The sequence below is a fragment of the Ammospiza caudacuta genome, chromosome 2, assembly GCF_027887145.1.
Source record: "Ammospiza caudacuta isolate bAmmCau1 chromosome 2, bAmmCau1.pri, whole genome shotgun sequence".
In the NCBI taxonomy this organism is placed as follows: domain Eukaryota; kingdom Metazoa; phylum Chordata; class Aves; order Passeriformes; family Passerellidae; genus Ammospiza; species Ammospiza caudacuta.
Window position 1 is genome coordinate 90948743 of NC_080594.1, and position 17387 is coordinate 90966129.

General features: G+C 41.7%; 1 protein-coding gene across 1 annotated transcript; it reads left to right on the forward strand.

Annotated features, from left to right (window-relative positions):
- Positions 1–4672: 4672 nt before the first annotated feature.
- Positions 4673–16872, forward strand: CNOT11 (CCR4-NOT transcription complex subunit 11). The gene is made up of 7 exons (XM_058800064.1): positions 4673–5081; positions 6286–6450; positions 10797–10949; positions 11480–11682; positions 12483–12685; positions 13881–13977; positions 16222–16872. Exons 1-7 carry the CDS (start codon positions 4673–4675, stop codon positions 16417–16419), a joined length of 1428 nt encoding a protein of 475 aa, XP_058656047.1. The 3' UTR covers positions 16420–16872.
- Positions 16873–17387: the final 515 nt, after the last annotated feature.

Sequence of the window (17387 nt, forward strand, 5' to 3'; positions counted from 1 at the left end):
TGGATTTCAAATTTGTAGCTTAAACATAAAGCACTTCCTCCTGTAATTTTATCTGCATAGGTAAAGATCCTACTGGAATTGATTTTGGATGAAAACAGAACCATAAGGCATAAATCAAGTCATGGAGCCAGGGAACAGAAACAGTTCCATTTGTATCAGATATGCAATTGCATAGCTCAAATTAAAAATGCTGAGTGCTCAAATTAAAGTTCACAGTGAAGACTTCCCGAGCAATGCACAGACTGAATGTTTCTACACAGAACATATGCTTAGATATTTTTAAATTACAAATAGATTTTTAAAAAAAAAAATCCTGTCTGAAAAAAAGAGCAAGAAAAAAAGGACAAATGAAAATATTATTTTGCTTTTGGTTTTTGGAGGAAAAAGTGTTTCTGAGCAATCAATAAAGGGTTTCCTTGTCAGAAGAAGAGCCTATCCAAAGACACATATGCAAATAGCTATACTGTATGCTCCTTTTATGTGCCAATATGTCCCACTGGGCATTTATTTTCACCATAAATCTAACAGGGCCAAAGCTCTGCCTCTTCTGGGAACATCCAACACTCAAAGAATCGAGAGAGTGGACTAACATTAATTTACAGATGTGATCATGTGTGGCTTGAAATGCAGAGACATCACTAAAACTCACAGTAGTTAAAGAATTCAGCAATGACCATGTTTATTTCTAACCCACTCAGTATTCAGCACTTATGAAGCCATTCATGCAATGATATTTTTGGTGTTTCTTAAGTGCTTTTCAAGCTGTATCCAAGAAACCTTGGCAGCTTAGAGAGCTGACTAACAAGTGAAGATGTGTTCTCATACAGTTACTCAGGAAGACTTTTAGGCATTGTTAGAATGCCAATATTGTTGATTACTCCAGGAATAACAAAATCTGTTTCTGTATTGGTGGTCCTGTCTTGTATTTTGAATTGAAAAGATGAACTAGGGAGAAAACATTTAACTGTTGCTAGAAAGACACACATGAAGAGATGTATATAAAATGCATCTTCTCCTTCCTTTCTCTGATATGCTGCTATTTAAAATACACTGTGGACAGGATGGGTCACTTTAATTACTATGGAAAGGAATTTGTGTCCAAGAGAGAATTCTCAGGAGAATAAACAGAACAATATGGAAGTGCTTTAATTCATCCTTTGACTTTAAGGTGTGATTTAATTCCTTCCTACTGTGTCCTTCCTAAATGAACTGTGGGGATAAAAGATAGGCTGTTGGGAGTTGTTTCCTGAGTATTCAGCCTGTTTGCTAGAAGAAACTAAAATACTTTAATACTTTTATTGCTTCTTCCAAATGTTGTCTTTTTCCATCTATCCTTCATTAGGATTATTGTTATAGTACCTGCAATGTAGTCTGTGTTTCTTTTGTGTCATCTAAAATACAATAGTAAACAATACAAAATACAATAGTCAATAACCTAATAAATTTTAAGAAGGAAAGAGAACTCCTACAGTTAAATTGCATAGCCTTGCCCTTAGCTCAGGAAATCATATCTGATTCTGCTCTCCTTTGGTTGTGAATCTAATTTTCCAGTAACAATTACAATTCATCAAAAGCTGATGTTCTTGCAAATACTACACCAATTGCATTCTAACAGCCAAATCATTTTGTAAAGGCTTATTTGTATTTGCAAAGGGTAACCTGACAAACTAGATTGCCTGTGTCACTTTTAGTCTGCGATCTCTGTGTCTGGGCTGATATGTATTACCATGTTTGAGCCAACAGGACAGGGTTACACAAGGGGGCTGAGAATCAGGAATTTAAGTACAGCCTCAATCTCTTTATCCCTCTTTAGGAACTCAAAGTATGATTTTTACTGAGGTTCTCCCTTAAAGTCAAGCATGAAAAATAACAGGTGTATTATCTGCTTGTATTGACCATTTAGAAGCTATTCCATAGGCCATCTATAAAAGAATGGAATATGCTCAGCTTGCTCCCAGAGGTGTAGCTCTGTAAAGGGAGAAAACTGAAGTCTTCCTTTCATACCATGAGATTGTGCTGCATTGGGGCTCTCCCGTAGAATTGACCCCCCTGGCCCACCAAGGGAGCTGGGGCCCTAGCCTTCCTCCCTGAGAGTAATGCAATCCATTTCAGATCCAGCCAAGAACTCCTTTTATTTGAGTCTGCACTAGCACCACACACTCTTGCTTCTTCATTACACAAGTTTTGAGCCCAAGAATGTCCAACACACTCATGTGTATACAAAATACAGTGCCCTGTGCAGTCACAGAAACACTTATTTTGCTTACTACACTTTCTGTCCCAAAAGCATTTTACCCTCATATCCTCATATTTATTTTTTTTTAGATTAAGATTTTTCCTACCCTGAACTGGAGATCTGTTTTAAAATCTTTGTGACTTCCAAATTACCTTTGTCAACTGATGCTTGGGTCCACCCACCCCACTTCCTAATAAGCATTCCATCTTCTAAACTGTTAGCTTTCCTGTTCTGATGAAACCTTTTATTTTGCATTGAATGCTTTCATATGGCTGCCTTAGTGACCACATATGAGTAATACATTATTCTTGCTCTCTCAGTCATCAGGAAAACTTTTTATTTCTCTAAAGTCCATTTCTGCAGTTCTGCATCCATTATTCCAGTAAGTACAATATCAAAGACTAAATTATGATTCTGAAATCTATAGGAAAAGAAGCAGCAGCTTTCTCTTTCCAAATATGTTTCTTCTTTTAACTGTGCTGTCTTCAGCAGTTTGTTATTAGGAGCAGGCTGTACACAAAAGACCACCTGGATAAAAGCATCAAAGGTTTGTTTGGGTGCTAATCCATCCAGCAAGCCATCCCTCAATATAAGGCACAACTTCAGATGCAATAATTTCTAACCATAAACTTCATGCCAAAAATGAACAAGTGTGACTTTTGTCAGCACACCTGAAACAGAAAACCTGCTGGTTGGTCTGAGGCCTGTGCTCTCCCAAGTCTTCCATCTATCTCTACCACACACATACATAGTTTACTTCCTCAGCTATTTGCAATGCTTTCATCTTCTTCCTAAATCTTACCGTTAAAGTCCTTGTTGCAGTTGTTAGTAAACTCTAAATGGGCCTAAACTTCCAAATAATGCTTTATTTCCTTGAATGCCCTGGCCAGGTCAGGGAGCTCACTGGCATCCTCTTCCACCTGCTTTACTCTTCTAGCAGGGTATGTTGCAAGCAGACTTCGCTGGTAACTGCTTTATCAACAAGACTTTCAGATCTTGCCTCACCTGGCTGTAGACCTTGTTTTCCTCACAGACCCATCCTTTTTTAACAGCTCTGTATGTACATGAATCCTTCACACCTCTGGGATCTGGGTTTCTTTGCCATTGGAAATGTGAAATAGGGAACATCTCCATTACTTGGTCTGTACGTGGAACACAAGCCTTCAATTTATGTTACTTTAGAAACAGAATCCCATCTCTTACACATGCACTGCTGTCTGGAAAGCCAAGATCCTTAGGGCTGGGTGTCTTGGGAGGAGTACTGCTGCTAGAAGGATCAGTGCCTGCTCTCAGGACTTTCTAAGCTCTTCTCCTCTCAGAACACTCCACAGAAAGCCCTTCCTTCAGGCCATGACCTCAGCACCACTTCAGATTAAGGCAGTGACTTGCTGTCCCATGAGATGCACTTCCAGAGGATAAGCCAATGAAACAGATCATCACACTTCACAGGGATGTGCTTCAATCCCTGACTCCCAGACACATTACTGCAGCTCACCACCCTCCTGCTCTGCTGCAGCAAAGTGGGTATTCTCAACTGCACTGGACCATGGAAGATACAGATGAACATCAGCCCTTCAGAATCACAGAATCAATTAGACTGGAAAAGATTTCTGAGATCAGAGTCCAACCTGTGACTGCTCATCACTTTGTCAACTACACTGGAGCACCAACGGCCATTTCCAGTCTTTCTTTAAACACTTCCAGGGATAGTGACACTGCCACCTCCCTGGGCAGCCCATTCCAATGTCTGATCACACTTTTTGTGAGGAAATCCCTAATGTCCAACCTAAACTTCCCCTTGTGCATCCTGAGGTGATGTCCTCTTGTCCTGCCGCTGGTTACCTGGGAGAACAGTCTGACCCCACCCGACACAACCTCCTTTCAGACGGTTGTAGAGTGTTAAGATCCCCGCTGAGCCTCCTTTTCTCCAGGTCCAACAGCCCCAGCAGCCCCTCACAGAACTTGTGCTCCAGACCCTTCAATGGGCCCAGTCCATGGCGTAACTGCTCCGCCGTTAAACGGCGCGGCCACGAGGTGTTCCTCGGCCCAGAGAACTCCCCCGGCCCGCAGCCGGGCGGGGCGCGGGAGGCAGCGCGGGCCCGGGCGGCGCAGGCCGGGAGCAGCCCCGGCCGGGGTTGCGCAGGTTCCCGGCGCGCCCCCGCCGCCGCCGCCATGGCGCTGCCCCCGCCCGGCACGGGCACGGCGCCGCGCGCCGCCGGGCGCCCCCTGCCGGCCCCCGCGGGAGGCGCGCGTGCGGCCGCTGCCCGGACCGATGCCCCGCCCCCTCCGGGCGGCCCCGACCAATCGCGGCCCGCCCGGCCGCGCGCGCGCCGCCCCGAAGCCCGGGCCGGAACGCCCCCGGCGCCTTTCGCGGCAGCGCCGTAAAGCGCGGCCGGCGGGGAGCGCCGGGGCCGGAGCGGCGGCGGTCGCGGTCGGATGCCCGGGGGCGGGGGCAGCCCGGCGCCCGGCACGCAGGGGGCGGCGGAGGCGGGCGAGGCGGCGGCGGCGGGCGGCAGGATGAGCTTGTCGCCGAAGGAGCTGTCGAGCCTGCTGAGCATCGTGTCGGAGGAGGCGGGCGGCAGCACCTTCGAGGGGCTCTCCAGCGCCTTCCACCACTACTTCGGGAAGGCCGAGCACTTCCGGCTGGGCTCCGTGCTCGTCCTGCTGCTGCAGCAGCCCGACCTGCTGCCCAGCCCCGCGCAGCGCCTCACCGCGCTCTACCTCCTGTGGGAGATGTACCGCACCGAGCCCCTCGCCGCCAACCCCTTCGCCGCCGTCTTCGCCCACCTCCTCAACCCCGCGCCCGAGCGCGGCGGCGACGAGGCGGAGCGCACCCCGCTCTCAGGTGTGTCCGGGGCGGCGGGGAGCGGGCCCGGCCGGGCGGCACCGCAGCCCTCCTGGACAGAGCGGTGGGGAACCCGCACGGCCGGCGCCTCTGGGCTTGGGTCAGCCGGGCCGCTTGCTGGGACCTCAGAGCGCTCTGCAGCTACCCCAGGGGGCTGGCGATCTTTAGCCTGGAGAAGAGCAGGCTCGGCGGCTTTTCGCTCTCTACAGCCGCCTGAAGGAAGGAGGCTGTAGCCAGGTGGGGGCCGGCCTCCCGATCAACCAGCGACAGGGCAAGAGGACATAGAGTAAAACGGAGCCACGGGAGCTTTAGGTTGGATTAGGGAGTTCTTCACAAAAAGGGTGATTAGACATTGGAGTGGGCTGCCCAGGGAGGTGGCAGAGTCACTCACTAGGAAAGACTGGACGTGGCGCTCAGTGCCCTGGTGTAGTTGACATGGTGGTGTTCAGTCATAGATCAGACTCGATGATCTCGGAGGTCTTTTTCAGCCTAATTGAGTCTGTGATAACACGGATTTTTTGGGGAGAAAGCCGTCACAAAAAGCTGGAGGTGATTGGAGGCTTCTGACAGCCTTAAAGCTGTGAAACAAAACTGTTGGAGAGAAATACATGAGAGTGAAACGCTTTTTTCCTCTTCAGTAAATATGACGCTACCAGTGTTGAGTAAATCTCTTTCTAAAAAAATATAACCTGTTGGAGAGACTACTTGGGAGGACCACCAAGTTGGTTAGAGGGCTGGAGCACTGGAACAGGCTCCAGAGAAGGTGTGGATGCCCCATCCCTGCAAGAGTTCAAGGCCAGGCTGGATGGAGCTCAGAGCAACCTGGCCTAGGGACAGGTGTCCCTGCCCGTGGCCAGGGGTGGGAACTAGATGGTCTTTCAGGTCCTTTCCAACCCAGGTCATTCTCTAATTCTGTAAATTCAGGTCACACTAAATAGCTCACTTTTTGTCTGGATGGGAAATTGTGTGAATGAACTAGTATGAGTGACTTAGCATCAGCTGTATAACACTGATCACATAGGCTGTATTTTGCATTAAAACAGTTCTGTATGTGTCACACAGCACAGACTCTCCAGCTGCACCTACCTTGCTGTAAATAACAGATCAGTTTCTCTTAGTTTTGCTTATTATACAGGAAGAGCATGGAAACTGTTAATGCTCCCACATTAAAAAGCATGGATTGTTTTTCATTGTGTCTCCACAGGCTTCTTACCTCCCATAACTCCTCCAGAAAAATTCTTCCTTTCACAACTGATGTTGGCCCCTCCTAGAGAGCTGTTCAAGAAGACTCCTCGGCAGATTGCTGCCATGGATGTGGGGAACATGGCCCAGTCAGTGGACATCAGTGGGCTGCAGCTGGCATTAGCAGGTGAGGAAGGCACAAGCCTGGAATGTGGCTGTGGGCTACCTGGGAAACACCTGTCTGTCCTCAGTATGGAAAAGTTTAGGCTATGCTTTAAGGTCTTCAAACCTGTGCTCCAGCACTTAAAGAAACTTCAGGCAGAGATTACATCCTAACTCTTTTATCCTCCTTAACAAGTAATTTTTGAAGCATATATGTAATTGCCTTAAATACAAGAATATTTTGCAAGTATAGGAAGATTTTAATCTAAAGCTATGACAGTTTGTGTTTTTTTTAGGGATGGGTTTTTCGAGAGGGATGTTTTTGGTGGGTTTTTTCATTTGTTTGCTTTGCTTTAGTTATTTGTGAGTGATTTTTTTTTTTTTTGTATTTTCATCCCTTTTCACCCTTTGCGGTATTTCTTTTATAGAGAACTAGCATAACTGTAATACTACTGTTACATGCCAGTACTTCAGCTGTACCTGGAAAATTGAGTATTACTATTATATCTTTAGATTATTGCAAAGTTAGGCCTTGGTGTTAGCTCAACAGTTGGGAAGAGATCCAGTTTTACTAGATTGAAAAGAAAAGCAGTGTGATGCCTATCCTTTGACAGAAGAACAGAAGGAGGGACATGACTGTTCATGTCACATCTGGAGTGAAGATGAAATACTATATATTGTTGGGAACAAGGAACCAGTCTAAAAACAAAAAAATCCTTTCCCCTTGGTATGTTGCAGTAGACCTGCTTGCTTGAAAACTGACCATCCCAGTTCTGTATCCTGTATCTGTGCAATGTGATTTATTGCTCTGAGGTTGGGCACCATTTAAATTTTCTGTGTCCTGCACTTGTATCTTGGTGTTGTCTTTTTTTTTTTTTTTTTTTTTTTTCTCTGTGGACTCTGACATTGACTGGTAAAGCTGTGGTATACTGTCCCTTGTTCACTAACTAATATCTTGTGGGGTCCTGCTTTGCCATTGTGGGTGAGACAAACTTTTCTGGTCCTTCTTATGTTCATCCTGTCTGCATTTTGTGGAATAGCTTAGCAAATTAAAATTTTGCTCGGGTAACTTGTTGTTTTTAGTGCAAGGCATATGTGATGCCTTAAGAAACCTCAAGGTGCTTTTATTTGTTTTCTCCTTGGTATTGTTTGCCTTCTGAATAGTTTGTTCTCATTAAAGATGAAATAATTGAATCACAGAATCTGTTGGGCTGGAAAAGACCATAAAAATCATCTACTTCCTCCTTCACCCACTGTAGACTGGACACTTCCAACAGACCAGGTTGCTCAAAGCCCCATCCAGCCTGGACTTGGACATTTCCATGGATGGGGATCCACAGCTTCTCTGGGCAACCTCAAAACTGTGGTTGGGTGAATGTGTGCTCTAGGCTACATGCTTTATTTTAAAATAGAAGATAATGATGGCTGAAAGTAGAATACAAAGACATTAATGGTGCTTGTATAAAATTTTTATTATTGTTTACATAATCCAGTGAAAGTGCACAGTTGCTTACAAGCAGTTGTGGAAGTTATGTAACAAAAGCAGCTGCATCTGAAAAATCTCTGTGCTGTCTTTCTCAGAATTCTTGCTGTAGGTCCCCAGAATAACTGTCTGCTTCCTAATCACTTTCTTACAATATACATCTTTTACTTGTTTTAAAATCATGATGCTTCTTCTCTTTGTTGTGTTTTGGAGAGTCTATGATTTTTTCACTAGTCTTCAGTATATTTCTCCTAATGATTCAATATGCAGGATGAAGCTGGTGCAGGATGACACTAAGATGCAATGTTTGAGGTGTTTTGTTTACACCCTTTCCCCAGGATGTACAGAATGGCACAGCTGTAACACTTGGTAGCTCTTCAGAAGTATGGTCCTTCATATGAGTTTAGAGTTGCTCAGAGCAGGATGATTTTTACTTGCTTTAGCACATACTTGCAAACTCAAATGAAATAATTCAGAAAGCATTCAATTTTTTCTATCAGTTTATCTCTGCCAATCCTTTTTTTGTAAAAAAAATAAAAACACTTATCCTCTGAATCTAAGCTCACTGTGACAGTTTATTTGCAGCTCTTAAGGTGGATTTCCTGGTTTTGATTTTCTTTTTTGGTTTAAGGTTTTTCCACCACCACCCCCCAAAAAAACCAAACAAACAAATTAAAAAAAAAAAATAGAATGCTGGAATCGAGCATCTTGGGCATGAGTATTAACTTTTGTTCTGTTCTCTTTTCCCTTTGGTCTGCAGAGAGCTAATTCAAATGTTGGTACTGCCCTACAATATGTGTTTGTTCACCTGGTGTGCTACTGTATCAAAAAAGTAATTTTCTCCTAGTTGCTGTGATAGGTCTCCTGGCAAAGTGTTCCTCAGTGTTTGTCTGCTAAGCCCTATTTGATGGGGGAGTAATTGACCTGGATGAAAGTAATACATTGAATACATTTTAATACATTGTCAAGCTTTATTTAAGAATCAAAGAAACTTTCTTTTTACCTGTAAAAATAAAATAATAAGCTCCCTAAAAAACCTTTTTGTTTTCAGGTTAGTTTTGTAAAATGTAAATGTATTAGTTGAAGATGCTGTATTAGTTTCTGTTAAATCACTGTGTTGTAATTCTTACTTCTGCTTACCTGAAGCTGTTGATTCAGCCCTTATTCTTGAAGCAGTGAGGTTGAACTTTTGAGCTTCAATGCATGCAACTGAGGGCTCAGCCAGGCTTCTCAAATCAGTGAAGTGAGATATCAGTAATCATCTTATCTAACATCACCAGCAATTTCAGATTATGAGGTTACTAACAAATCCATGATTTACTGACTTAAGTCCTAGGCTATTGATGAAAAGATAAAAAAAGGACACCCAATGCCTCTTCCCCACTCCCGTACTTCTTTTGTTAAATCAACCCTTCTGTTCAGGGGCTAAATGAAAATACTCATGGGATGAAGTTTGAAGTAGTTGCTGAAGTAGAAAGTATGTTTTATAAACCATCTCATTCGGACTTTGCCTTTAAAATGGGGATTTTTTTAAGATTAAAAGTATTGTAGTTGTTGCCTTTAATGGAAAAATATACCCTGCTGTGGTGCTTCAGTGAGCATATATGCACATGTTTGCATTATCTGAAGTAGTTGGATAAAGGAGGACAGAAAGCCAGAAATATTAACAACTTTGTTCTCATGATGCTCTTGTCTCACAGTTTTGGGCATCCCTTGCAGATTTGTTTGGAGTCATATGAAATAGTTTGTGTGTGTGGGCAGCTGGAAAGGGTCAACGTGATCGCACAAAAAGGAGCCAGCACACTTTGCTTAGAAGTGTTAGGGTACACAAAATATAACAGCACTCACTCAATTAGCCAGGAAATTGAGTGGTGTTTAGTTTCATCTGGAACTTCTTCAAGGGATTTCTTCTGTGATACCAGCAGTTTTGGACTTCAGATTGCTTAAGGCATAATCTGCTGCTTAGTGTTCTCTGTTAACAGGGTGGGGAGAGGATTGTTAAATGGTATTCTGCAGTGGGGTTTTTTCTGCTTTTTGTCCTTTGGAGTTTTCTTTGCCAAAGCAATGGAAAACAGGATCTCTCAAAATAGTACAGAGAACACAGAAGATCAGCCATTAAGTCTCCAGATACAGAAGAGCAATAGATTATTGAGAGAAGGGCACATAAAAATCTGATCATACAAGCAGTGAGGTCCATATTTCCCTTTTGTTTAAGTCTTCAGCTGTATATACACTAACCTTAATGTTGTTTTTCTGTAACTTGTTTATGCTCTGTAATTTGACCTCTAATGGGATGGTTTTAGCTCCTTTCAGGTTTGCTTTAATGATGATGTCTGTAGAATCATGTAACCATTAAAACTCCATTGTTTACCACTAAAGCACTGGTTCTGGCTTGACAGCAAATGTACCAGGAGCTCAGGCAATGCCACAGAAATATGAAAATTTGAATAGCTGACTTCAGGTCTAGTATGACCATTATCTAGTATGACCAGCAGGTCTGTAAATGGATCCATGTAGATCTTTCACTTTCCTTCTCTGAGAAGTGATTACAAACCAGATACAGCACATGAACCCTTCGAGGAGTAGCATGGGAACCTACTAATGTGCTGCTTGTAGATGTAGATTACATCAGTTAGGTGCCTGTTCTAAAGCCAAGACTACATTTAAGATTAACGTCTATTTCTTCTTTCTCCTTGCTGCATACCCTCTGTGCTTGCCTGTCAGCTGGCACTCAGACTGCTGACTGCCCAACTGTACTAAATTTCATGTTGATATTATCTGTTCAGTTTTTTTTAAGCCAATTCTTTTCTAAAGCTGCTTGTTTCTCACTACTTTTTGTATTCTGGGCATCTTTGTTCCAATTTTATGGTTTAATATTCCTCTTTCAGAACGTCAGTCCGAGTTGCCAACACAGAGCAAGGCCAGCTTCCCCAGCATTCTCAGCGATCCTGACCCAGATTCTTCCAACTCTGGTTTTGACAGCTCTGTTGCTTCCCAAATCACAGAAGCATTAGTGAGTGGACTAAAGCCTCCTATAGAAAGTAGGTGCATTTTCACATCTTTGTTTCTGTAACTCACTACGTACTGTGTTATTATAATTCAGATAAAATGTAATGGAATTCAGAAATATTTTCAAGGCACGAAATGGAAATTAAGGTGAATGGAAGTGCAGAATTGCATCAGGTTGTTTCTAGATCAGATTCTAGTGTTCACATTTGCGGACTTGTCTTCAAGCCCTTCCCCATGTCATCTGTTGAACAAGACACTAGTCCCTGCACTGAGATCTGCATTGGCTGGTAGCACTTCCCAAGGAAGCTGTTACTGTGGAAGGGAAAAAGACCACAGTATCAGGAACACAGTGATCTGAATCAAGAAGAAAAACAGGTGGATGCAATGGTATCACTAAAAATCAGAAATAAATGTTTTTCTGGGAGGCAAATAGGATTGTAATGCTGTTCTCAGTGTTATAATAGCTTAAAGAAATAGGGGCTTTTGGGGTGTCTTCTTTTTTACTGATACAGAACTGAATCCCCAAAGCTTAAGAAAACCTCTCCTATTGTTGCCTTTTTAGGTCACTTTCGACCAGAGTTTATCCGACCACCACCTCCACTCCACATATGTGAGGATGAATTGGCATGGCTAAATCCCATTGAACCAGATCACACAATTCAGTGGGATAAGTCAATGTGTGTTAAGAACAGCACTGGAGTTGAGATAAAAAGAATAATGGCAAAAGCTTTTAAAAGTCCTTTGACTTCCCCACAGCAAACACAGGTAAGGATGATGCGCTTTCCTGTCTAAAATGATTCTCTAAGAAGCTATTAACTGCTGTGTTTTATAAAAGTTTGAGCACTTTAATTGATCTGTGTTTGCATTCAGAAAACTTTAAATAGTAAAAATCCAAAAATTTTGACTTGGGTTTGTCTGAATAAGGAAAATAGTCTGAATAAGGAAAATAATGTTCATACCATTGACTTGATGTAGCTACAGGTGAACAGGAGTGGCACTAACATGTTTTTGCATGGAAAAATCTTTGTATAACTAAGTTGTTTGTGCTTCTGTAAAAGTTTTTGATAAATAATTACCTTTTTTACATTTTTAAACAACATTTTTTTCCCCTCAATTTGATAGTATTACCCCTGATTTCAGTGGGCTTTTTTCATAATCATTATGCTGGCACTATAAAATTAGCTTTATTTGCACTATTCCTTCTGCCAAGTGAACTTGAAATCGAGATTTCCTTCTACTGGACAGGAAACTAAAGGAGGCTGAAACTTTTCTTTCTTTTTTTTTTTTTTTTCATCAAAAAAAATCATCATGGATTTTTTTAACTCCCTTCTTTGCCATCCACGGATGAAAGACTCCTAAATGCATTAGTTTTATGGACACACTTTAAGTCTTTAAAGACTTAAAGTAAAAATTTTAAAGTAGCCCTCAGTGCTTTTCAATAGAGAAGCCTAAATCTCAAGGGCTATCATTCTCTTGGATCTTAGATGTGTTATAACAGTTTTTTCAAGCAGTAACATGAATAGTTGAGAAAAAATCAAATAAGGATTTTTTTTTCTTCTTCACAGCTCCTTGGAGAATTGGAAAAGGACCCCAAGCTTGTTTACCATATCGGTCTCACTCCTGCTAAATTGCCAGACCTGGTTGAAAATAATCCCTTAGTAGCTATAGAAATGCTGCTGAAACTAATGCAGTCTAGTCAAATAACAGAGTATTTTTCTGTCTTGGTCAACATGGACATGTCCTTACATTCAATGGAAGTTGTAAATCGGTGAGTAGGATCTCAAATCTAGTAAGGTTTCGCTGAGTGTGTAAAATCAGCAGTTTTGTTTTATCAGGATATCTGGAAATGTTATTTTGATCCTTCTTGAGGCATGTCACTGTGAGAGATTAAAGACTACAGTGGGACAAAGGGCATTTATTGTGAGAATCCTTCACAAACAGTTAATGCCACATGCCTAATCTGCTTAATTGCAACTTGTATTCTTGATGCAGCTTAAATGAACAAAAGGTGCTGTTGTTAAACAGCTGCCCTGCTGTAGGTTCATGTTCTGTTTTCATTGAGAATAATTTCTGCAGATAGGTACCACCCATTTTCTTAACAGAATGCTAGCCCTTTAAATGGGAATACTTTTCAGACAGCTAATTCCCACAAATTTACAGAAATACATCTCTCCCACTAGTTTCTTCCATTTCTTGGCAATTACTGAATATGAGCTACCAAAAAAGCCTCAATCAGCAGTCCCTTTGAAGCAGAGTTGAATTGCACCTTAAATATCTTCTGATTAAAGAAACAGTTCCAAAATAAATGCCCCCCTACTGGTGCAGACTGACAGCAGTTACTGCCCTGAAGTGGAGCTAATGATTGCAACATGGAGAAAGAGTTGTGAGAGTAGAGCTTTTACCTGTGTCCAGGAGAGTACACCACCAGTCAGGCATGTGGCTCTCCCACAGCATAGCTACCACAGGAACAACTTCCCTCAAACTGCAAAGTGACTGTCAGTGCAAACAGGGGAGACACTGATTGTTAAGGGAAATAAGACAAAAAATTGAAACTAAAACCTTCACCTTTTTCCCTGTTGTCCCCATTTCACTATTTGAGGTAGGATTGATTTGAGTTACTTTGGTCAGAATGTGTTTTAACCTTGTGGCAGTTCTCCATTTAGTGCATGTTGGTACCTTAAGAGAGCTGTATTGCTCTTTCAGTTAACAGTGGCAACTCAAATGTCAGATGTACTAGAAACCAGTCTAACTTAGCTGCTGTACTGTCAGAATTTTAAAAAGTTTTACTCTTAATTTAGAAATTTAAATGAGAAGAAATACATCTGAAAGCTGTGAAAAATCAGTTCTGTATTACAGAACTGGGAATAAACTCATATAACAGGTCTAACTGATAAGATTTGTTTTGCCACAAAAACACTAGATTTATGGCTTCATAAACCACTGAATATATTTTATTTGAACAGGCTTACTACTGCAGTTGATCTCCCACCTGAATTTATTCATCTTTATATCTCCAATTGTATCTCCACCTGTGAACAGATTAAAGACAAATATATGCAGGTAAGTGCTTTGATAAATTGGTTAGGAAAAAGTATCCCATGTATTGCTCTGTGAAATATGTGCTATGATTTTAATAAGGCTGATAGCATCAAGTTCCTCTGTTTTAGTGCTTTTTTTATTTCAAAGGCACTTTTTTTTTTCTCCTAACACTCTCTGCTTTCCAAGCCTGTCATACTTGCATGCTGGTACTGAGGAAGTTGTAGCCACTCCAAGGATCCCTGGCTAGGGAGGGTCAGGGGAAACCTGAGAAGGTTTACACACTTGTGGCATTCGGGGTTTTCCACATGCCGTGGGAGGTACTTCCTTCTCTCCTAAACTGATCTGTTGGTTTCACCAGGTGCCCAGTAGAACTTTTCTTGGGTATGTCATTGGTGAAAAACATTTCTATGTTCAGTTTCTCCTAGGCTTTTTGCATCCCAAGTCCTGCCTTAGCTTTTTCCTCTTGAAACTGAAGGACTGCAGTGTCCTGAGTCTCTTGCAGCAAGACAACTGTTCCTTTCCCATTAAGCTTTTTTGGTGTACTCTAGTACCTTCTCCAGCTCTGTTGTATTCTTCAGCTACAGAAATGAAAGCTGTGTGCAGTGCACAGGATAGGGTTGCAATGTGGTTTTAGACAGCAGCAATCCTCCCATCTCGTTCTCAATCCCATTCTGATGATGACTGACCATGTGTTGTCTCTTGGTGGCTGCTGATGCTTCTCTGCTTTGTGGTTCTGCCAGACACACATGGGTAACTTGATCTGTGACCTGCTGAGTAGCTCTGCCTATTACATTTGGTAGTGGAGTAGGAAAATAGCAGCAGATTTGGGCTGCAGCTGAGAATATGCCCAGAATGGGACACTGTGCTCAGAGGGGCTGCTGAGGGCACAGACCAGCTGTGCTTCAGGCACACAGGGAACAAAAAAAGAGCTCTGAGGGTCAAGGAACATACACTGATTACTAAGCAGCATGCAGAGCTTGAGATCTAACATTTTTTAATGTGTATGGGGCCTCACAGCAGCTGAGACACAAGATGTTTTGTTTAAAAAGCATGGTACAAAATTACTGTTGGAAATGATCCTCAGAGACTGGGAGTCAGCCAGTAATCTTGCATTTGTTCTTTTGCTGAGTTTCATGCTCCTGGATTATTAAAATTACTCATGTAACTAATTTGTGTTGCAGAGAAAGCATGTGATGTCTTTTGATCACAATGAAGGAAATAAGTTGTTTAGTCTCTGAATTGTCTCATTACAAGTAGCAAATTTTGCAGTAGTAAGATCAGTTCCTGGAAAAATAGCTGCTACCTGATTTTCAGTGTCAAATAATCTGAAATGCTTTAGACACTTAATCTGTCATATCCCTTAGTTCTGTCTGATAAACATTGTTCACATACATAAGTGCTTTTAGAGAAAGGTTTGGGTTCAAGTCTTTTTCACAATGTGAAGTATGAGAGCACTTTAGTGATAAAGACATGGTTTTGTCCTTGGGGAAGAATGTGCTCTGTGTTAAACAGATGGTTGGTGACTGGATCTATGTATGACAGATTTAAAGTGCCAGTTCCTAAGCTTTCACTTGCAATTCCCATCTGCTCTTCAAGGTGTTACCTAAGTAGCTCTTAAAAAAGAGGAACACTTTTAAGATCCTGTCTTTTCTCTGGATCAGGCAGGAAATGAGCCATGAGTTCTTGGATTAGGTGTCCCTGGAATTTTTTTCCTTCTAACATAGAGCAAAAGGGTTAGCAGCAAAAGGGCTGCTGATTCAGCAACAGAGCACAGTCCATGAAGGAAGTTTGGAATCAGTTTGGTTGATGTCACTTCCTATCTGGAGTTCCTTGATGATGTGGTCATAAGAGATTTTAAGATGTGAAACTTGTTCAATTTTCTTTATGGTGCTGTTGTAGAAAATAAGACTAAACAAGACTCAAATGTTGACATCATCTTCAGCTATTATGTCTTCTTTGCCTTTATTCAGAGATTATTATGTAATAAGCTAATTATGGTGGATGGGTAGATCTGGTGCTTCATTTGTGCATGGGATTAATCCTGAGAAGGCTCCTGCATCCAGAAGTACAAGAACTATTAAGCTGTCAATATTGTAAATATAGTAGTGTGGGAAATGGAAGAGAAGGGGCAGCATGTACAAAGCTTGGGAACACAATAACTGCTGAAGCTAAAGCACCTCACTAGTACTGCTGAGGAACAGTCCTTTAACTGACTTGGTTGCAAACATTTATTTAGATTATTAAACCATCTCTCTTATGTTTCAGAACCGCCTGGTCCGTCTTGTTTGTGTCTTTCTTCAGTCTTTAATCAGAAACAAAATTATTAATGTACAGGACTTGTTTATAGAAGTGCAAGCATTCTGCATTGAGTTCAGTCGGATACGAGAAGCAGCTGGCCTTTTCAGATTGCTGAAGACACTGGACACTGGGGAAAATCCGTCAGAAACAAAAGCATCAAAATAAAGTGACTGTCAGTGGCAAAAAAAACCCTCTTGCTAGTGTTCTATACCAATTAATTGTACATTTTAAACTTATATCCCTGGATTAATTATGTATTATGTTAATTACATTATAAATAGCATTTTATGCATTTGAACAATAAATAAGGCTTTTTCTGATACATGTTTGATTTTGTGAAATGAGTTAGGCCTTACACTGTTTTTCACTATGGCTAAAATTTGTATGTTATATACATATCCTGAAATTCAGGCTCTAGTTCCAGAGATAATATAAAGGATACTTAGCATTCACAGCAAATTTAGGTATTAATCTGGCACTCGCTGTCTTTGGGTCCAAAATTACTTGTATATAATTAAAGTCAACTTGTATCAAGGTAAGTTAGTTCCTTGTTTTACCTTTTGTTCACTGTGTACGACCTTCTAGGAGCTGGACAGAACTCCTAACAATGTGTTCTAGTGAGTAAGGGAAAGTCTGTCTTGATATCTAGAAACAGCTACAGGCTTATGTTCACAAGGCAGAAATGAAGTTGGGTGCTGTAGGCTCACAGAAATATTCTCTCCTAGCAAGACCACTGAGTATTTTCAGAATCATGCCAGCAGCAGTTGAAATACCATACCTTACATGCTTGTAAAAATCTTTCACTTAGGAAAGAGGGTCACATTTCTTCCATAAAAATCAAAAGAATTCCAGTCACTTATCACTGTGCAAATTCAGAAGTCAGTTGCTGTGTATATTCCAAAGTTAAACAGCCTCTTCCTTCTAGAGCACAGAGGCAGAGTGGCTTTCATGTTCGATCCCAGCTATTGGGGAAACTGGGGAGCAAGGCTGCTAAACTATAATTTTAAGCTGATAGCAGAGTAGCTGCTGTTATATTTAAACCCTGAGATTGAAAAGGAAAGTAACTTGGAAAGTAACAAATTCTAATTTAATACTGCTTGCTAAATGAAAGTTGTTTTAAATCTGCATCTGCT